A 23126-nucleotide genomic window follows, 5' to 3' on the forward strand; every position below is an offset into this window, starting at 1 on the left:
GGTTCATGGGTTTGAGCCCTGCATCGGACTCTGTGCTGACAGCTCAGAGCTTGGATCCCATTTTGGATTCTGTGTCTCCCTCTCTCTCTGTCCCTCCCTCGCGCTTAGTCTGTCTCTCTCTCTCTTAAAAATAAATATTTAAAAAATTTTTTTAATTAAAAAAATTAAAAAACATTAACTCCAAATGGATCAAAGATCCAAATGTAAGAGCTAAAACTATAAAACACTTAGGAAGAAACACAGGGGATACATTTTCATAACCTTAGATTTGGCAGTGGATCCTTTGATATGTCATTAAAAGCACAAGCAACAAAGGAAAAAATAGATAAATTTGACTTGAACAAAATTAAAAACTTTTGTGCATTAAGGGACATTATCAAGAAAGTGAAAAGACAGCCTAAAGAATGGAAAAAACTATATGCAAATCATGTATCTGATAAGGATCTAATGACCAGAATACATAAAGAACTTTACTTGACTTGAAAAGACATTTCTCCAGAGAAGGTGCGCAAGTGACCAGCAAGCACATGAAAAGATACTCAGCATTAGGGAGATGCAAATCATTACCACAATTCACATTCACTAAGATTGCTATAATAAAAACAAATGAACAAATAATAGGTGTTGATGAGAACAGGGAGAAGTTGAAACCCTCATTCACTGTTGGTGGGAATGTAAAATAATTCAGTTGATGTGAAAAGGAGTTTGGTGCCTCCTCAAAAAATTTAACATAGATAGGACATCTAGCTGGCTCAGTCAGTAGAGTATGTGACTCTTGATTTCCGGGTTGTGAGTTCAAGACTCACGTTACATGAAAAGCTTATGTAAAAAAAAAAATTATCATAGAATTACCATATGTCCAAGTAATTATATTTCTAGGTATATATCCCAAAGAATTGAAAACAGGTGTTCAAGCAAATACTTCAACATATCTGTTCATAGCAGCACTATTAACAATGTCCAAATGTCCATTAGCTGATGAGTGGGTAAATAAAAAAAGTGGCTGATTCATAACATAGACTATTTTTCAGCCATAAAAAGATTGAAGTACTAATAGATGCTACAATGTGGATAAACCTTGAAAACATTATGCTATGTAAAATAATCCAGACACAAAATGTCACACAATGGATGATTTCGTTTATTTGAAATATCTGGAATAGATAAATCCATAGAGATGGAGAGCAGATTGGTAGTTGCTGGGGCTGGGATCAAGGGAGAGTGGGGAGCAACTGCTTAATAGGTATGGGGTTTTCTTTTGGAACGATGAAAATATTTTAGATCTAGGCAGAGGTGGTAGTTGCATAATCTCGTGAGTGTTCTAAATGCCGCTGAATTGTTGACTTTAAAAGACTTAATTTTAGGGGTGCTTGGGTGGCTCAGTTGGTTAAGTATCCGCCTTTGGCTCAGGTCATGATGTTCAAGCCCAGTGTTGGAATCTATGCTGATAGCTCAGAGCCTGGAGCCCGTTTTTGGATTCTGTGTCTCCCTCTTTCTCTGGCCCCTCCCTGCTTGAGCTCTCTCTCTTTTGTTCTCTCTCTTTCTGAAAAATAAACATTAAAAAAGTTTTTAAAAAGATTAAAATATTTAATTTTGTTATGTGAACTTCACCTCATTAGAATTTTTCTTAAATGTAATATATGATGTATTTACATGGTTAAAAACTTAAAGATACAAATTTATTCAGTGTAAATATTTCTTTCTGCATCTTACCCCCACTCAGTTACCTTTCCTACAGTCAATATTATCAACCTCATGAATATCCTTCTAAAGATATTATATTTGCCCATAAGCAAATAAGTATATGTTATTTCCTTTCTACTCTTTTTATGAATGGTAACATATTTAACATACTTTTCTGCTCCTGGCTCTTTCTTCTGCTTAATGTTATATTTTGAGATCATTTCATATTAGTACATATAATCAATATTCCATCACATTCATCTAACCTGTCCTTCACTTGTGGGACTTAAAGAATGTTCCTAATTCTTTGCTTTTACAAAGGTACCTTATATCTATGATATTTCACTGCCTGAGAGTACATTTAAAGAGTCAATTCCCTGAAGTAATTTACTGAGTCATAGGATGTGTGCATTTCTAACTATTTTTAAGCTATTGATCAATTGTTCTACAATTTGTACTAATTTACATGCCTCCCAGAAATGTTAATAAAAAATTACATAATGTGTTATCAAACTTTGGATCTTTGTCATTTTGATAGGTGAGAGTAGTATCTAAGTGAGGCTTTATTTTCTCTATGTGTGAGAAAAACATCTTTTCCTATTAATTTTAATTTTTTATTATGTGAACTATATTTCTCATATTATTTACCCATTTTTTAAATTCAGATTATGGCCTTTTTCTTACAGATTTGAAGGTACTTTTAGGAAAATAACCACTGGTCTATGAAATGAAGTACAATTTTTTTTCCTACAGTTTTCTTTCTGCTCTGTTTGCAGTGGTTTTTGTCACGAAAAAAAAATTTTTAAAGTAGGCTTCATGCCAAGCATGGAGCCCAATGTGGGGCTGAACTCATGACCCTGAGATCAAGAGATGGACACTTAACCAACTGAGACACTCAGGTACCCCAAGAAATTATTTTTAAGAGGCCAAATTTATTAATTTTTTTCTTTGATAGCTTCTGGATTTTAATATTTGTGGTATGGTCTTCCCCATACCAAGATTATAAGATAATTATTTCATGAAGAATTCTTTCCTCTCTTTTTTTCTCATAGTTTTATGGTTTCTTTAACTTTTTTTTCTTTTTGTTCATTCTTTGAGCAATTTGGAAATTATTCTGTTTGGAGAATGAAGTATGTATGGATCATAGTCATTTTTCAGATGATTCGGGATTAGAGAAAAATAAGACTTGGTTTCTTCCCTTGTGATGGTTCCTTCCATTTAAATAAATAAGCATTATAGAAGCTGTGACAGAAATCTGAACAGAGTGCTTTGGGGACATCAAGGGAAGGAAAACAGAGTCCAGAAAAGGCTTCATAAAGAAATAGATATCCAATACTTACTGACAATCTCAATGACCATTCCTATACCCTTCTGGAAACTCTTCCATTGTGACTTCTGTGATCCTCATGACTCCAGATTCCCATATTGCCTCTTTAATTATTCTCACTGTCCTGGATTGTTTTCTTTCCTCCATTGATCAAATATATGTGTTCTACAGGATTATATTTCACTTCCCAACTGCCCATTCTTCTTTCTAATTCTTTTTCAGTTCCAAATATTCTCTTTTTTGTATATGAAGACCTCTAAGTCCATATACATTTTTTTCTGAGTGTATAACTAAAACTGTTTATTATATCTGGGATTTTATATTTGTGAGTATTTGATTAGTATGTGTTCCCCTACTAGACTGTTCTGCATAAAGACTGTTTTGTTTTTATCACCACTGGTCCCAGTTCCTGGCATATAGTAAGTCGTTAATAAATATTTTCATATAAATAAATGTTTAGTACTGATCTTTTTTCCTAAAAACTAGTTCTTAATTTTTTGATTACTTGCTGAGCATTTCCACCAGGTATTCCTTTTAGCTCCTCAAAATCAATTTGCTCAGTGTAACAAACACCGAGATTCTGGCTAACACTGTATAGGACCTGAGGATATATTTACTCTAAATAACAGAAAACACAATAGTAAGTGCATATGGTTTTAATCCATGTGACTTAGGGCAGCACTCTGCTGTAAGTTAAGTTCTATTTTTAACTTTTTGTTGAAACTCCACACTGTTTTCCACAGTGGCTGCACCAGTTTGCATTCCTACAAACAATGCAACTTACCAACAAGTGATTCTTTTTTAAGCAAAGATGAAAATGATGAATTTTTCCTGGTGACTTGAGGTGTTTACCTTGTTAGAGAAATGAATGCTAGTTTCTCTTAAAAAACATGCAACCATTCATTAATAGAATTATATATGAGACAGAGGTAGCACAAAGGGAATGATTAACTTGGCAGGAGGTTGGGAGTTGGGGAATGTGGTCAGAAAAGACAGTTTGCAGGAGGAGACCATCAAAGCTTAATTTTAAAGGATGAACTGAGTGGGGAGTGAGGATATTAGGGGAGAAAGGGGTTGGTATTTCAGGTAGAAGGAATAGAATATTCTAAGGAAGACCACAGAGGGGGAATATCAGTGTGTATTTATCTCCTAGGGCAGAGGTGGAATATGTCTTTTCCAGGAGAGTGCCAGGGTAGGAATTCAGAGAGGTAGGCAGGGCTTATGTCATAACTAGCTTTGTGTAAGGTGCTTCACGGCGGATTTGGAATTTACCTTGGTGATTAGGAACTACTGAGGAATCAGTCATCTGCATCTAATTATCTTCCCTGGCAAGAATGTTCCACTTCTGTGCTCCTGACTTCATGTAACTAATGTCATCCTCTCAGGCACTCAACCAGGAAATATCGAAGTAAATTTAAAACTTTCCTTTCCATTAAATAACAATCTCACCATCCCCATCCAATTTGAACCCACAAAGTGTTTTCCTTCCTGTTTGCTCTGTGCTGCCTGACTCAGGTGCTTACAACCTTTCACCTAGATTATTTCAAGAGTGTTCAGACTGGATTCTCTGCTTGGTATTTCTTCCTGCAATCCATCCTACACGCTGCCACTGGCATAGTCTTTTTAAATAAAAGCTGAGATCATAACTCTTCCCCCAAACCTGGACTCCTCCCTCTTACATGCAGAATAAAATTCTACCTGGTTGAATGGGTGTTTTAGATCTTCCACCTTGACCTCCATTAAACATTTCAAGCTTTTTTCTTATTTCACACCCTTTCATGAACCTCCACCCAACACCAGACTTAATCATCTTGCTTTGTGCCTTCTTGTCTTTGTATCTTTGCTTCTGTTATATCTTCTCCTTTTTAAAAAAGTTTATTTATTTTGAGAGAGACGTAAGAGGGGCAGACAGAGAAGGAGAGAGAGAGAATCCCAAGCAGGCACTGTGCCATCAACGCAAAAGCCTGAGGCAAGGCTCAAACTTACAAACTGTGAAGTCATGACCTGAGCTGAAACCAAGAGTCGGACGCTTAATCCACTGAGCCACCCAGGCAGTTCTTCTCCTGAAGCCCCTTCCTTCCATCTGTTTTTCAAGGCTTGGCCCCAATCACATCAGCTGCATAACAAATTACCCCCAAACTTAGTGGCATAAAACAATGGTAAACATTTATTGTCTCTCACAGTTTTTATGGGTTATTTTGGAGCATCTTGGTGGAGCGTTCTGGCTCTGGATCATTCATAAGGCTGCATTCACCCGTGGGGGTGGAAGATTCTGCTTCCAAGGCTGGTAAGCAGGTACTGGCTCTTGGTGGGAATCCATAATTCTTCTCTAGAGCTGTTTGAGTGTGCTTCGTAGTTTCCCTGAGAGCAAGCAATCCAAGAGACCAAGGTAGAAGCCACAATGCCTTTTATGATCTGGTCTCAGGAGTCACATGCTGTCATCTTCACCACATTCTTTCTGTCGCAAAGACTAATCCTGATGTGAGGGAGATTACACAAGGGCATGAATACTGGAAAGCAAGGATCATTGGGGAGGATAATGGAGGATGGCTAACATAACAACTCTTCAAGAGGCTTTCCAGATTCTCTAACTCCCTGTGCCCTTCTTTTCTCTGTCCGCTATCCTGTGCATACCAAATTGCCTGATTGTTAACGGAGATGTAAAAATCAGAGCTCTTGGATAGCTTCCAATAAAATCACATTTTTCTTAATTATTAACTATTATAAAGTGTGGACCTGAAAAATTGCTTTGGTTAATTATCAGAGGGCATGTACTGAGGAAATTTGTTCTGTAAAATCTTAAGTTGTCAGAAACTCTGTTGTTTCAAACTCATATTAGAGAGAGGGAGATGTAAACCATCGAAGTAAGTCACTTTGACTTGGAGAAGCTGCCTCTGAGTTTCAGAAAAGGGGTTTTTGGACACAACATTCTACATTGCTCTTAAATTTAAGTTACTAAGGGAATAGAACCCAGAGTAGACTTCTCAACTCAGGTCTGATTATTAACTCTACAGATCTGATTTGCTCTGAGTCTATTAAATACTGTTTCATTTAGATTTTATCTAAACTCCTTTCTTCTAATAGTATAATGACCCCCATTTCTTCCTTTTTTTTTGAGGCACACCCATAATTCCTCTGCTGTGTGGCATCCTCTCTGTAGCAAGTTAATAAACTTAACTTTGTTGGGTTACAGGTTTGTCCTTTGTGGTTTTACCTGATGGGCTTTATGAACAGCTAAAATTATTTGAACACACATTAACTAATTTCATTTTTTTAGAATCGCTTATGCTTTTTGAACAAGGGTACCTTTTAGAATATCTTGCCCAATGAGTCATTTTTATCTTTCCTCTGATCTGTAGTCTATTTCCTAAATATATCTTTCCTCTAAACTTGCATGCCCTTCCTTCATTGCTACAAACTTCAAGATAATATGTCACTTTCTCTCATGGTTCCTAACACTTTTATATTACTATGTAATTTATTGGTGAATTAATAATATTCCCTCTTGTCCTCTTGCATGGCTCTTTCTCTGGTCCTTTAGGATTCAGCTACAAAATCATTTTCTGTCAAGCCCTAATTGAAAGTCCTAGTCAAAACTAAACATTTTCCTTTTTCATGCTGTCATAGTGCTTTGTCCATATCTTTAATGTGACACTTACATATTTATAATTTTTTTCAGGGGCACCTGGTGTCTCAGTCGGTTAAGCATCCAACATCAGCTCAGGTCATGATCTCACCGTTTGTGGGTTCGAACCCCACGTCAGGCTCTGTGCTGACAGCTGAGGATCTAGAGCCTGCTTCCGATTCTGTCTCCAAATCTGTCTGCCCTCTCCTGTTCACACTCTGTCTCTCTCTCTCAAAAATAAATAAAACATTAAAAAAGATTTAAAAAAATATTTTTTTTTCGTATTTTTTCCTCCTCTACCAGCCTTTGGAGAACAGCCTTTGGAGGGATTGTGATCTGTTTATCTTTGTATCCTCTGTGCGTACCAAATTGCCTAATTGTTGAATGAGGTAATGAAAATGTCTACATGCCAAATACATGCCAAATGGAGAATTTAGTAGAAAGCTCCACCTTCGAAAAATGTAAACAGTTACCTCCCCCCCCCCCCCCCCCCCCCCCCCCCCCCCCCCCCCCGCTTTGTGATTCTTGTAATCTGTATTAGGTTATCTCCCAGTTTATACTAGGAAAACACCTAGGAAAAGTTTTGTGGGCTACTTTAATATGGGCTACTTTAACACGTAGGCTACTTCAATATGTGTTTTTATTATGCAAGGTTTTATGCATTTATTTTCTGACTCCAGCTTCTTCAGCCGAAGACAAGGATTCACTAAGTTACTGTACATATGCCAGTCTAAATGCTAGGGATAATGATTTCTGCAGCATAGTGCCAGCCAGAAGAATGCTGTAATCTGTAATGCCCTTCTGATTCTGGGAGTAAGGCCAACGCTCCCACAACGCACGATTGTTATTTCTGAATGTCCCTTTGCAAAGAACAGTGTTTCTCAAACTTTTTGTTTGATCAGACCCACATTAAAGAAATACACTTTATCACTGCTTGGGACACATGGATACAAGACTGGAATAAAAATTTCTCAAAACAACTCGTTTACATGTGATGCACTATGAGATTTTTCTGTCGTCTATCCTTACCGATCTCTCTCTCCAACACACATAGACACACAGATGGTCTCAATCTACCAAACTGATTCCACCGTCCCCTAGAGATTATAACCCTTGGCTTAGAAAAACTGGCTTGTAAAAAGGTTCTCGATTTGTAGTCATTCTTCCCACATTTTCCTATATCTCTTCGGAGTTTCCGACGGTTATTTTCGTCTGAATAATTACGGTGACTTCGGTTTTGTGTAAATGTTCTGTGATGGGGCCATTCCCCTTCTTCCTGCGCTCCTTTAAGAGGGTGGTAACGGCCCTTCACCGTGCAGGGGGGGAAAAGGGGAGGTGGAGTGGCAGGTCCCACCAGGTTCGGTGCAGGGCAGGCTCGCTTTTCCAGTTCTTGGGAAAGGTCGGTGTGCGCGGAGGTGGGGGTAGAGGTGAGGCAAGGGAAGCAACCAGGCCGGGGAGAACTAACGAGCACCAGACCAAGGACCCACAGCGTCTCCGCGCCAGCAATCCCGGCGATTCTGCGGGGGTCCGCGCGTGCGCAGAAAGCATCCCAGGACTGTTCCGGCCTCCGTGGCGCCCGCGCGCGCTCCCGCCGAGCTGAAGTCAGTGGTGGGCTCCAGCGCGCGGACGACGCGGCGGCGCGCGCTAGGGGGCGGTCCTGCGCGGCCGGCACCGCCCTCCCTCCGCGCGCCCCTCTCCTCCCAGTCTGCCCCGCGCTTCCTGCACTAGGGTATCCGCTGCCGCCGCCGTCGCTGCCGCCGCGTCCCCGTTCCCGGCTCGCTTGCACTGGCGGTGCTATGGCGGCCTTCAGCAAGTACTTGACGGCGCGAAACTCCACGCTGGCCGGGGCCGCGCTCCTGTTGCTCTGCCTGCTTCACAAGAGGCGCCGCGCCCTCGGCCTGCACGGGTAAGAAGGCCCCTGGCCGCGCCGCCTTCCCGGGCCCGAGCGGGCGCGCCCCGCGCGCTCTCCCTTCTCTCCTGGCGCCGGGTGGCGGGTCCCTTTGCCCGGCGGGGTCAAGCGTAGAGGCCGGCCACGGCTGCTGCCAGGTTCCAATGTCAGGGTGTCTGGGTTTCCCTGCGGCGCCGTTGTCCCCAGTGTTCCCTGCGCCCCGCACTCTGCCTCCGGGATGTGACTCCCCACACCCTCTAGCAAACCTGTGCCTCTGCCCCGGGGCCTCGTTTCCAGTGCTCTCTGTGCCTTTTCACTGCCTCCAGGAGTGTGAATCTTTCTCCAGCGCCCGCTGGCATTCTTGTGCTCCGGCCGCGAGGCTGTTGCCCCCAGCCCACCTGCTGTGCCAACTTTCTGGGTATGTTCTAGTTTTGTCATCTCATTTCCTGAGAGACCGTGGGTTTGCCTTGTGGACGTGTATGTATGATTTGAGACTGAGGATTGTACTCGCCAGGCTGGAGGCTGTTGTCTCAGTCACTTGGCTGGGGTTTGACACGATTCCCTAGTAGTTGTTGTTGAAAGTCGTGATGATGGTTCCTGCCAACTATCTTGGGTCCATTTGGCAAGATTGCTTTTGTAAAGTGGTTTCCCCATGGAGGTGGGTCAGTGAACTCCCTGGCATTTCATCCGGAAAGGCTCAAGTGGTTCCGTAGTTATTTGGAAAGCAAGTGTCCCTCCCCTGGCTCCTGAGGTGGAAGGTCAAAGTGTGATTTAGCTGAGGATCAAGATCCTTTTTGATTATATTCTGCTGCTTTCTCCTCGAGAGAATCTTAAGGTTTAGCTTTAACTTTGGGCGATTGTAAGATAAGAGGAAGGAAAAGAGTATTGAGTTACTGTTGTGGGGTTACAGACATAATTTTTTATTAACTGGGAGACACTTGGCTTCAGCAAATGAATGAGGGAAGGTTACTTCCCAAGCTTTCTTGCCATTCATTGGATATTCCATGTTAAATCTTGGCATACCGCTTTCATGTATTTTATTTCATTCATCTCCCTGGGCAGGTACTGTTGCCTCTTGTTTTTGTTTTGCTTAAAATGTCTGACTAGTAGTAGACTTAGGACTAAATCACTAAGAAGTGACCTTCCTTTCATGAAGTGTTTACTAACGTTCTCCTAGAAGTCTTCCCTATCTTACTAAGGTTTGAAGTGATGGTCTTTCTTTTCCTTTCTAAATTTGATTAACAAAGTTGAAAATGATCTGCATCTTTGTCCAGACAATACAGCCCCAATTTACTTTTCTTCTATTCAATTTGCTTTTAAAATGATTTATTCTGGAAAATATAAACAGTTTTTTTTTTTCTATTGGATTGTATGCTTTCTGAGCTCCCAGTTGGAAATGGAAGTTATTTGTTAACCTGGAATATGTCAAAATGTTAAATGCTATAAAATAGCGTTGAATTTTATTAGAGAAATGTTTCAGTGCATAGAACAGGTATTTTAGTGTCAGGTAAGGGATTTGAGGACAGCTCTAACAGATCTGGCTTACATTGTTTTATCAGAGTATTACATGTGTAATGTGTTTGTCTGTAATATAGAAAAGTACACGTAAGTGGAGAGCTTCAAGATTTTTACAGATAGAACTCACCCATGTAATCAGCCTTCAGATCTGTACCCAGATAAGAATATTATCAGCATCTCAGCATCTCTTCATGTCCTTTACAGTTACAGTTTAGGTGGCTCCTGATTTATAAGACCATAGATTATTAAGGAAAGTTTTATTTTATTTTATTTTATGTTATTTTATTTTACATTTACTTATTTTTTGAGAGAGAGAGAGAGAGAGACAGAGGGAGACACAGAATCAGAAACAGGCTCCAGGCTCTGAGCTGTCAGCACAGAGCCTGAGGCGGGGCTTGAGCTCACGTGCAGTGAGATGATGACCTGAGCCGAAGTCGGACGATTAACCGACTGAGCCACCCAGGGGCCCCGAGTAAGGAAAGTTTTAAATATAATCTCCTGGGAAATAGTAGCAAAACAATACAACAGAAATGGTTTTACTGAATTTTAGGTGTTTTTATCATTTACATTTTATTGTAAAATGCGTTAAAACTATCTTTTTTGAGAAACTTAGTAAACTTTTTGGGGGATTAAATTATGCAACAGTTATTTTACTGAACAGAAGATTGTTAACCTTGTGTATTGGCATGAGTAAGGAAAATCTTTATTTTCCACATTAAATATTTTGTGGGAGGAGAATGCAAATTAAGAGCAGATAAGCATGATGTTTAAATTACTGAGATGAAGTAAGTGAATTACTTTAAAACCATTAAGAATGGCATTGAGTCTATTTTTGTAGATGTTATATTTCCAGAAACTTTTGGAGATCTTTCAGATGCTATCTTTGGCTGCACAGTTTGAAGATTAGAAGATTAGAAAATTCTGACTTTATATTTTACTGGCTTTTTGGGCATCGTTTGTAACAGGGCTAATTAATTTTCCTATCTGGTGCTTAATTAAGGAACCTGTGGCTGCTTGACCTTTTTTCATCTGTGCTTTTATTTTTTTTTTTTATTTAAAAAAAATTTTTTTTTTTTTTTTAACATTTATTTATTTTTGAGACAGAGAGAGACAGAGCATGAGCAGAGGAGGGTCAGAGAGAGAGGGAGACACAGAATCCGAAACAGGTTCCAGGCTCCGAGCTGTCAGCCCAGAGCCCCATGCGGGTCTCGAACTCAGGGACCGCGAGGTCATGACCTGAGCGGAAGTCGGACGCCCAACTGACTGAGCCACCCAGGCATCCCTCATCTGTGCTTTTAATAATAAGTTTGTCTTAGAAGATATCCCTTAGAATCAAATAGATAATAGAGCTAGAAAAGCCACTTTAAAAGTTATAATGTCACATTATTCCAAACATTAGAAGAACAAGTAATTTAACTTCCTGAGTTATTTTTTAGTTTTGTTAATGCAGTTTTTTCAAAGTAAGCAGAATAACTACCTATATATACACTTCACTGAAGAAGTACCATCAACATTCTGCCATTCATGTTTCATCTATAGCCCCTTGCCTCCCACTCCTTATTTTTACAGATTTTTAGGTAAATTTATATATTGAACAGTATAAATCTTGCTTATACATTTTTTACGTAAATGCAGTACAACAATGTAACATACCCCTATCATAATGAGAACATTTTCATCTTCCTAGAAAGTTGCCTTGTGTTCATTCCTCACTACAGTATGCTAACTTTTTTCACCTTAATTTTGCTTAGTCATACATTTTATTTTATTTATTATTTATGGGGAATAGTGGAATCTTTATTTATGGATAAAGGAGAATGCATGTTCAGTTGAAAGGAAGTTAATGGGTTTCAGAATGTTGTGGGATGGAGAGTGTGTGTGTGTGTGTGTGTATGTATTGCACACACATTAAAAAAATGTATGACAGGGATGCCTGGGTGGCTCAGTCTTGATTTTGATGCAGGTCATGATCCCATGGTTTGTGAGTTCAAGTCCGGTGTCAGACTCTGTGCTGACAGTGTGGAGCCTGCTTGGGATTCTGTCTCTCCCTTTCTCTCTGCCCCTTCCCTGCTTGCACTCTCTCTTTCTCTCTCAAACTAAATAAATAAACTTCAAAAAATATATGACATCTTAGAAAGGATACATTTTTGTTAGGGAGAAGAAATTTAAATGCAAGTTAGTTAAAAATGTAAGGTGGTTACAGAATGCATTGTACAGACAGATATGCCTTAGAAGTTCTGAGAAAGGGGAGATTAATGTGTTTGAGAAAAGTTAGGGAAGGTTTTATGACGAATATGAGCTAAGCCCAGAAAGGGGGTAGGAATGGATAACTGCAGATAAATTGAACGTTAATAGCAGCCTTTATCAGATTTTTGTTGCATTTTGTGATATGAAGATGCTTTGTGGTTCCTTTTTAATCCAGCTTCCACTGCCACCAGAACTCTTTTTAAGAAACACAAATATGATCATGTTATTCCTTCATTAAAGTCTTTTGGCTCTTCTAAAATACAAAATTCTTTTTTAAAATTAAAAAAAAATTTTTTTATGTTTATTTTGAGAGAGAGAGAAAGAGAGAGAAAAAAAGAAAACGAGTGGGTGAGAGGCAGAGGGAGAGAGAGAATCCCAAGCAGGCTCCATGTGGTCAGTGCAGAGCCAGACTTGGGGCTCGAACCCACGAACTGTGAGATCATGGCCTGAGCTGAAGTTGGACGCTTAACCAACTGAGCCACCTAGGTGCCCCTCTAAAATGCAAAATTCTTATCATGAGAAAATCGTGTTCATGATCTGGTTCTTTCGTACTGCTTCTTATCCTCATCCAGCCAAATGGAATAGCAGTTCTGAGTAGGAGAGTTTGCTCAGCCTTTGCAGTTTGATTGCAATAACTGTCATCCCCACTACTTCTCCCCTACCCTTTGGTGTTTATTTTCTTTCAAAACTCAGTCCAGTTAACACTTTCTCTTAGGTGTTTTCTGTCTTTTCCTGATTTCCAAATTGATGTTGTCCTTTGCTCTAATGATACTCTAAGCATTTCTCGACTTTAGTAGTTAGCACTCTGTATTGTACTAGTTTGTTTTCTTGGCTTCTGCCTGCATCATATTGAGTCTCTTGAGGGCATGTACTGTGCCATTCTTAAATTCCTAGTTTGCATATGTTACAGGATAGACAATTAAGTGTTTTATGGGGTACACAAATTACGTAGGGTAGTTGAAGAATTTTTAAGTGTAATTGTCTGATAGACAGTTGGAGATGTAGGACCAGTAAAAACATGAGTAGAAATTACATGAGTGGGAAATTATGAGCCAATTTTAGAGGGCAGACAACGACACCAGTCTGCACTGCTGTAGTATTTTATGATCTTAAAAACAACAACAACAAAAACACGAAAAACAAAAACAGAACAAAGCAGTTTCTTTCCCTTCCCATGAATGCTTGTCAAGTTCAGATTTCTCATCCTGAATTTCAGAGCCTTCCCTCACCTGGTCTCACCTTACCTGGCTAATCTTATCTGCCATTGCCTGCCAATGAGTACTCCGTGTTCCAAATGGGCAGTTTTGCACCGTTCTCTGAACAGGCCACACTCATTCTAAGTTTTGAAGCTTATTCATATTAACCATCCTTGGAATATCTCTATATTTTCTGTTTTTCAGCTCTTATCCTTTAAGGTTTAGGTTAGAGTCACCCTTTTCGTGAAGTAGCATTCAACAACTCTGGATGATCTAAATAATGATTCTTTTAACTTTCTGAAGCATGAATTTAGCATACCTTTTCCTTTGGATCAAACCATTTTATTGAGGGGCTTCTGCAAAAGGTCATTAGGCTGGGAGCACAGTGAGATCTGACATCTGCAAGCCTGGCTGGGAATCTCTCCAGCTTCACCTGTGCAAAAGGTGAGGCATTTTTAATTGCTTGACTGGGTGTGAACTAGTTGTCAGCTATCAGGGTATAGCTAAGTAAACCAGCTTGTAGAGTGATCCTTTATCCTTTTCAGAGCCCAGTCTCTATAGATGGTGGGAACACTGTTTCCTCCCCCAAATGTTTTTGAGGAGTTTCAGGGAGATTGTGTTTTTCTTAATTACACCTTATTTCACTTTTTTGTCTCTGCTCTGTTTTATTTTATTATTTATTTTTTTAATTTTAAAATATATATTTTCATTTTTTTTAATTTATTTTTGTTAAAGGTCTTATTTGTAATTAATCTCTATGCTCAATGAGGGGCTCAAACCCATGACTCTGAGATCAAGAGTCGCATGCTCTTCCAACTGAACCAGCCAGGCACCTCTAATATGTATATGTGTATACACACATATACATATACACATATACATATACATATTTTAACTCTAAGTATAGTTGACATACAGTGTTACATTAGTTACTGTTTTACAACATAGTGATTTTACAAGTTTATTAGTTATGCTTTGCATCACAAGTGTAGCTACTGTCACCGTACAATGCTGTTACAATACCGTTGACTATATTCCCTGTGCTGTACCTTTTGTCCCTGTGACTTATTCATCCCATAACTGGAAGCCTGTACTTTCCACTCCCCTTCACCCATTTTACCCATCCCCCGCACTCCACTCCTATCCCTCTGGCTACCATCAGATCTCTCTGTGTATGAGTCTGTTTCTGCTTTTTGTTTATTTGTGTGGTTTTTTTTTTGGATCCCACATATAAGTAAAATCATATGGTTTTTGTCTTTCCCTGATTTATTTCACTTAGCGTACTGTTGTCTGAGTGCATCCATGTTGTCTCAAATGGCAAAATCTCCTTTTTTATGGCTGAGTAATACTCGTGTGTGTGTGTGTGTGTGTGTGTGTGTGTGTGTGTTTATCACAACTTTATCCATTTATCTATCAGTGGGTGCTTAGGTTGTGTTCGTATCTGGCTGTTGTAAATAATGCTGCAATAAACATAGGGGTGCATGTATCCTTTTTTTTTTTTTAATGTTTATTTTTGAGAGAGAGCGCAAGTAGGGGAGGGGCAGAGAGAGAGGGAGACAGAATCTGAAGCAGGCTCCAAGCTCTGAACTGGACATGGGGCTTGAACCCACAAACCACAAGATCATGACCTGAGCCGAGTTGGACGCTTACCCAACTGAGCCACCCCGGCGTCCTGCATGTATATTTTTGAGTTAGTGTTTTTGTTTTCGTTGGGTAAATACTCAGTAGTGGAATTAATGGATCATATGGTATGTCTATTTCTAATATTTTGAGGAACCTCCATACTGTTTTCCACAGTGGTTATACCAATTTACATTCTACCAACAATGCATGAGGGTTCCCTTTTCTCCACATCCTTGACAACACTTGTTATTTTTTGTTGTTTTGATTTTAGCTATAGTGACAGGTATAAGGTGGTATTTCATTGTGGTTTGTTGTTGTTTTTTGTTTGTTTTAAATGTTTATCCATCTATTTTGAGAGAGAAAGAAGGAACCCCAAGCAGGCTCCACACCCCTAGCACAGAGCCAGATGTGGACCGGAACACATAAATTGTGAGACCATGACCTGAGCCGAAATCAAGAGTTGGACACTCAACTGACTGAGCCACCCAGGCGCCCCTCTTTGTGGTTTTGATTTGCATTTGCCTGATTAGTGATGTTGATCATCTTTTCATGTGTCTGTTGGCCATTTGTATGTCTTCTTTGGAAAAATGTCTATTCAGATCCTCTGCCCATTTTTAATTGGATTATTTGTTTTTTGCCTTTTTTTGTTTTTTGGTTTTTTTTTTTTTGGTTGTTGAGTTGTAGTTTTTTTTTATTTTTTATTTATCTTTTTAAATTTTTGTAATGTTTATTTATTTTTGAGAGAGAGAGAGAGAGAGAGACAGAGTGCAAGTAGGGGAGGGGCAGAGAGAGAGAGGGAGAAACAGAATCCAAAGCAGGCTCCAGGCTCTGAGCTGTCAGCACAGAGCCCGATGCGGGGCTTGAACCCATGGACCGCGAGATCATGACCTGAGCTTAAGTCGGACGCTTAATCAACTGAGCCACCCAGGTGCCCCTGTAGTTTTTTTTTTTTTTTTGATATATATTTTGGATATTATCAGATATATCATTTGCAAGTATCTTCTCCCATTCAGCAGGCTGCCTTTTTGTTTTGTTGATAGTTTCCTTCACTTTGCAAAAGCTGTTTTAGATCCCATTTACATTGTCTCTCTTTTTTATTTTTTCATCTTGTCTCTTGAACCTGTCTTTTTAGTATCTGCCTTGATTCCTATAAAGTGTCAGCCACAAAGCAGATAATTGTGATAGAGTTTTATTGAAAATTTGGGAGTGGTGGCAGGAATTATATCTCAGCATAGCGAACAGCTTAAAATGGAGACATTCTTTTATTTATAAATCCCTTTGATATTTCCACTGTTTTAAGTTTGTTGACTATTTTTCCCTGAGCCTCAGCCATGTGGCCTGTTGCTAGATCTTCTCTGTACCTTTTGGATATTCTCATATCTCTAGCTTCTACTCCCTGTACTCCCTCCCCACTAACTTTACAGCTTTCCTGCATACTTCAAATTCAGCTTTCTTTCCTTCCTGAGATCTGTTCCTTTCAAATCAAGCTCTAGAAGGGGCTGGCTTCCCTTTGCTCAGTTTGACAGGCCCACTAAATGTTTTGCAAAGTTCAGGTATGAGTCAGGTGAAGGGCTGGAGCTGCATAAGACTCTTGGGATGAACTATGAATGGAGTTTTTAGGCCCCATTTAGAACCTCAGAATAAAAAGATGGTGGTTAAGCGAAAGACCTGAAGGAATTTGCCAAGAAAAGCATTTGTGTACTGAAACCAACTAATGCAGGTCAAGTCCAGAAGCAGTGTTCTCAGAACAGTAGAGCTGTCTGGGGTCTATTGGACAGGGACTGAGTACAAACTCTTTAATTAATTACACTTCTCAGTTTCTGGCACATTAGCATCACTGGCCAGGCATTCGTTTTCAAGGCTTTTTGTATTTGCTGTTGCCTTGCCTGATATGCTCTTTCCCCAGGTACCACACTGCTAACTCCCTCCCCTTTTTCAGTCTTTCTTCAGATAACTTCTCAGGGAGACCTTCCAATGCCATTCAGTTTACAAAAGCATTCTCGATACACACACTGCCCACTTCCCCAGATTTTCCTTATCAGTCAAATGTGATATTTATTTTACATATTTATCTTGTTTATTATATGTCTCTGCCTTTAGGATGTAAGCTCCATGAGGGCAGCAATTTTTGTCTGTTTTGTTTATTGATACAACCTCAGTGGCTAGAACTATGTCTGGCATATAGTAGGCTCTCAGATAAAAATTGTTGAATGACTCTGTTTCTGAGATGCTCATTTCTTAGGGCTGTGGTTACTTTTATCTTAAATAACAAATTTTTCTTGCTATGAATGTTGTCTTTTTAAGTATATTATGAGCCATTTAGGAGCTGACCCCTTTTATATGCATTGGTAAAACAAGTCTTAGAAATTTATAAAAATGGTATTATTGTTTTATAATCTGTTTTTCACAGTTACAATACAGTGGAACAATACAGTGGAAACATTAAAGACAATTAAAAAAATTAAATTATCCATAATGTTATCACTATAACATACATATTGTTTTTATTACCTCTAATTTCTCATTTATATGCATATAGTTTACATAATTATAATGTATGTGTTTTGCTGTTTTCATTTAACATGTAGACATCTTCCCTATGTTTCATCATTAACTTCATAACTATAATTTTAAAGAAGTACATAAATACTCCTTCCTGTGACTGTATCATAATTTATTTTGGGCATCTAGTTTGCTTCTGTAATTTTTCTAGATAATACTAAATATATTTGCAGGTAAACATTTCTGTCTCTGCAGAATTATTTCCTTGGAATAAATTGCCAGAAATGCGATTATACAATTAAAGCTTATGAACTTTTCTTAGTGTTTACGGAAAGAGTGTGAACATTCTGGCGCTACACAAATTATACGTGTTACTTTTCAAGAGTTGTGCCATAGAATACCATGGAATGAGTCCAAATTTAATTCTCTAATCATCATTAAAGGGTGTTTGAATTTGTTTTAGTACTTCAGAGGTGTAAAATAATGTCACAAGATTATTTTAATTTGCAAGAATGCACATTTGTACATGCAGCAACTTGATCTTTGTTATGGAGTCATTTTGGCTTAGTATAAAACGTGGTCTTTGGAGTTAGACACGGGTTCACGTTTTTATGCAGCTGTTTACTACATCTATAACCTTGTACGGTTTACTCAGCCTCTGAGCGTCAGTATTCTCACCTGCAGAACAGGGATAATAATAGTACTTAAATCAGTGGTTGTGAGGATTAAATCGGAAAATGTCTTTAATTTAGTAGTCTCTGGAACCCAACTGAATAAATAAAAGATAGCTTTAGTTCCCTATGCTTGCTGAAGGAAAACTAAAAGGACAGCAAAACGTGCCACTATTGGGTTCTCAAAAACTGTTGAGCCTTCCTAAAAATTTCCTCAAAGGTGCCCCTGAAAATCTCCTCAAGAAGCCTTTTTGAATTGATAGAATCATTTACTCTCAGAGTTTGGAAGGTATTTAAGTTACCAGGCCTCTGTATTTTTTCCGTTGCTGCTTCCTGAAAATGTACTCATTTCTCCACCTCTTAAAGGAGAAGTCTAAAAGTCAGTTTATTATTTTAAGTGTGGTCTGACTGACACAGAGTGGAATGGCTTGTTATCTCCTTAGTGATCCTAAGCTTTGTTAAAATCAGGGGAATTACATTTATTTTTGTGACAGTCGTTCACTCATATTTAGCTTTACACAGTTGTTTCCCCTCCATTTGCCTTCCTTAACCTGTTGTTGTATTTGTTTGTTTTTTTTTTTTTTTTAATTAAAACTGGGTGCAGGTATTTATGCTTATCTTTGGACATACCACTTACTCTAAATTTTTTTTTTTTGATCCTGCTCATTTAATTAATATTCCTTCTGTATATTTTCTCAATAAATTTAAGTTATTGGGTAGGACCAAGTATAGAACAGTGGATTTATACCTCTGTAACCTTTCTTTAATTGATACTCTTTGGGTGTTGGATTGGTTCTCATCTTCAACTTACCGAGCACTTTTCACACCTTTCCTTCCAGTAATGACCTGGCACTCTGACAGTAGGGCGAGGAATCTAATCCATACTGGGCCAGTTAAAGTCCTTTAAGTTGTTACTGCTGGAGGGTCTTTCTTTTCTGGTCATGGAGCTGTGAAAATGAGACCTTAGAGCTGTATGTGACATTGGTTTCTTTTGCGTGGAAAAGGTGGAGAACTCCTGATTTGGGCCATCATCAAATGCTTTGTAGCATAATAAACAAGGTTACAGAATTTTCATGATCCCTTCAGAGAAGGGAATGAATTTGGTTCCACATGACTTTTTGGTGAACTTGTGCTTGTTCTTAGAATTTACCATTTCTGATAACTGATACCATGTTGTCCATTTGGATAAATTGTAATTCCACCCCCCCCCCCAATCATTGTCACTCTCATCCATGACCTGAAGAATATCATTACCTTCTAATCTATTACAATAAAATACAAGCTGGAATTATGAAGAAGAAAGATAGGCTCTTTACAGTTTTCTTTGCAATTATATATGCCAAATTGAATTTTATAAAAATGGGTACTGTATTTCTCTATTGTTATTTCTTTTGCAGTGATTTGCATGGAATGTTAGAGTTGTTTAAAAATGGCATTTCTAGTCATTTCTACAAAAAATTTCACATCAGGCCCTTGCTTAAGAACATTGCTCTCATTATGACAGTCTTTTTATGAAGAAATCACTTTTGTTTTAGGCATTTCTGTCAGTGATCCAGCCTTGCATAAATGCAAGGATAAAATTCTTTTACTAAGTGATGGTTGTGCTCTTCACTGGGAACTAATGTACATAGTAAGAGCATTTGAAGTCTTCTTAAGTAAAACCATAGTGAGTGTGTTTAAAAATGGTTTATTTTTATTAAAGTTTATAAAATGTTTATTTTTGAGAGAGAGAGAGCATGCAAGTGGGGTATAGGCAGAGAGAGGGAGACACAGAATCTGAAGCAGGCTCTAGGCTCCGGCTGAGCTGTCAGGACAGAGCCCGACACGGGGCTTGAACTCATGAATCATGAGATCATGACCTGAGCCAAAGTCTGAGGCTTAACCGACTGAGCCACCCAGGGGCCCTTAAGCGTTTTTTTTGTTTGTTTAGAAACATGCATTAGTAATCCTTTTGCTAGATTAACAGCCCTGAATGAATGCAATTAAATTAGTATAAAATTGAAAATAAAGCTCATCAAAGCATATTCAGCTAATTTGGTATCTGTTGTTACCTTGGGAGCCTTCACATTTGAGTCTGACTTTAAGAGATTTTAGTGTTTTGCTAATGGGCGGGGCGGGGGGGGGGTAGGGGTAGAATGTCTTCTGTGTGGGGAAAACAGCATGAGCAAGGGCATGGAGTTAATGGAGTTATGATTTGAGAACAGACTGTGAAGACATGAAGCTGGAGGTATGACTCTTAACTATTTATTGAGCACTTACCATATTTTCAGCATTGTTCTAAGTATTTTACATTTATTTCTTACAAATGGTCTTTTGGGATAGTTGTTTTACTATCTTCGTTTTACCAGTGATGAGTCAGGTAAAAATGGTACCTGATTATGAGAGTGTTTCAGTTTGAATTAGCCATGTGGAAGGTAAAAGACAGAATAAAGCATTTTTATCAGATCCTTCAGGTGGGCTTAGATTCAAAAGAATAGTCAGTAATCACTCAGGAGTTAAAAAAAAAAGTCTGAGGTTAAATGCAAAATTAATTGTTAAAATTTTATGGCAAATGTTGATACTAAAATACTGGAATCATCACGAAATAGTCTAAGATTTCTAATGCCTTTTTATTGTATATTACCCTACAGATAAAGAAAACTGCATGAAAACACATACATAACTTAATGACTTTTTGCTTTTAAGATAAACACCCTTGTAACTACACACAGGTCTAGAAATAAATCTTTGCCAGCCACTCCAGAAGCCTTCCATGTGCCCCTTCCAATCACAGCCCATTCCTCTCCCTTGCTATATAATTGCTATCCTGACTTCTATAGTAATTGCATCTGTACGTCTCTTTTTTAATTTTATTGTCCAAAGGTGCATTCCTAAGCATTGTTGTGTGTTTTCTTGTCTCTCTTAATCTACATGTCCTGCTTGCTTTTTGTCTTGCCCCTTTCTTACAGTTTGTAGATTGCATTGATTGCATACATTTTTCTTCATTCTCTGTATTTCCTGTAAATTAGTAGTTGGATCTAAAAGCTTCATTAAAGTTTAGATTTTGTTTATTTTTTATTTTTTTGGACAAGAATACTTCTAGGTGTTGAGAGATACTCTCCATCAAGATGTATGTAGTGTCCGGTTGTTTCTCTTTTTGTGATTTTTAGCAGCCATCGTTGCCTGATGCCTTGATCAGTGCATTTATTATGGCTTGTAATATGGTGATATTTGAATTGTCATTCTTTATTTGTAAGGTGGAATGCTTCCATAATAAGAAACTTTTCTTTACTATTTGGTTACCCAGTGGTACAATTCAATTAGGAAAGGTAGGATAGATACATGCTTCTTAATTTACCAGTTTTCAAAATAATCCGTCAGTTCCCTTGTTCTCTGAAGGTGACCAATGAGTTGTTCTTAAGTGTCATTATGAACCTATTGATTTACCACAAGTAAATATTTAATGCTATTTTATAGATGCTTTGGTAGAACTATTTTATGAATGTAGTGGATCTTATAAATGAAATATAAAATGTGCCTCAGTTATCAACTCTTTCCACTATGTATTACTTCTATATAAATTTTAAGAGCAGCATGTTGGGATTTTGATGAAGATTGCTTCTAATCTGGATCAGTGTATGATTGCCTTTTTTTTTTTTTTTTTTGATTAGTCTTGCCATAAGTTCGTAAAATGTGTGAAGTTTAAAAAATCCAGCTTTCAGTTTTGCTTTACCTCTATTTAGTGTCTGTTTCTTACTTCATTATTGTTTTCCTTTCTGTATTCTTTTATTCTTTACACTTTCTTCAGTTAATTTTATTTTTCTAATGTTCCGAATTTCCAGACTTTGTTTTCCCTAGAGTGTGCAGTGAAGGTTATAAAGTCTTCTCTAAGCACTGCTTTCGTTGCAGCACACAGGTTTTTTGATGTATAAACTTTACCATTTTGTAAATGTATTTGATATGTCTATTACACATTTCAAAAATATTTTTATTTTGTTGAGCCATGACTTTTCCCAAGTGTATCTCTTTATTTATGTCTTTATGTTTATTTATTTATCTATTGTTGCATAAAAAAACACCCCACAACTTAATGGCTTTTTGCCACAATTCTGTGGGTGGCTCGTTTTGTCTGGGTTTGCTTGTGAGGCTGCATTCAACTAGAGGATTGGCTGCACAGGAAGATTTAAGATGGCTTTACTTCTTTCTGGCTGATGGTGCCAGCTGGTGGCTTGGGTAGTAGGTGCCTTGGTTCTCATCTAAGTAACTTTTTATTATCCAGTAGGCTTGACCAGTTTCCTCATGTGGTAGTCTCAGGTCAATATTCCAAGCGGCAAAAGTAAAAGAAAGGTTTTTGCCACATTCTTTTGGTTAGAGCAAGTCATAAGCTCGGCCCAGATTCAAGGATGAGAAAACAGATTCCTCCTTTTTAGGAGGAACACAAAGAATATGTCTCATATTTAATTTACCAGAATTTCAGGACATTTGGAAATTTTTCTTCTATTTTTTCTTTGTGTTATTGATTAACAGGATAATTGCTTTGTAGTTAGTATTTCTTTTTTCATTATTTTATTTTTATTCCTTATAGTGGTTTGGAAATTATTCTTTATTTTAATTTTTTCTTTTACTGGTGACCCTAGAAATTTTAACATATATTAAAATTTTCAAGGTTAAACATTAATAATACTTTGTCATCCTTGTAAGCAGTAAAATGACTTTAGAGCAGTGGCTCCTCTTAGTTTCCTCCTGATTTATATGTGTTTGGTGTGGTGTTGTTTTTCTTTTTTTTAAAGTACTAAAAGACATTATTATTGTTTTATGTAATTTTCATTTAGAGTTATGTTTACTACTCTTTAGTCTTCATTCATTT

General features: G+C 38.1%; 1 protein-coding gene across 1 annotated transcript in view; it reads left to right on the forward strand.

Moving 5' to 3' along the window:
- The first annotated feature begins 8350 nt into the window (after positions 1-8350).
- Positions 8351-23126, forward strand: part of ABCD3 (ATP binding cassette subfamily D member 3) — a 75218-nt gene continuing 60442 nt past the window's right edge. Inside the window, exon 1 of the mRNA XM_042952928.1 lies at positions 8351-8541. Coding sequence (XP_042808862.1) covers positions 8432-8541 — 110 coding nt within the window. The 5' untranslated portion in view covers positions 8351-8431. The remainder of the gene's footprint in view (positions 8542-23126) is intronic.

This window comes from Panthera leo, chromosome C1 (assembly GCF_018350215.1).
Source record: "Panthera leo isolate Ple1 chromosome C1, P.leo_Ple1_pat1.1, whole genome shotgun sequence".
Lineage (NCBI taxonomy): Eukaryota > Metazoa > Chordata > Mammalia > Carnivora > Felidae > Panthera > Panthera leo.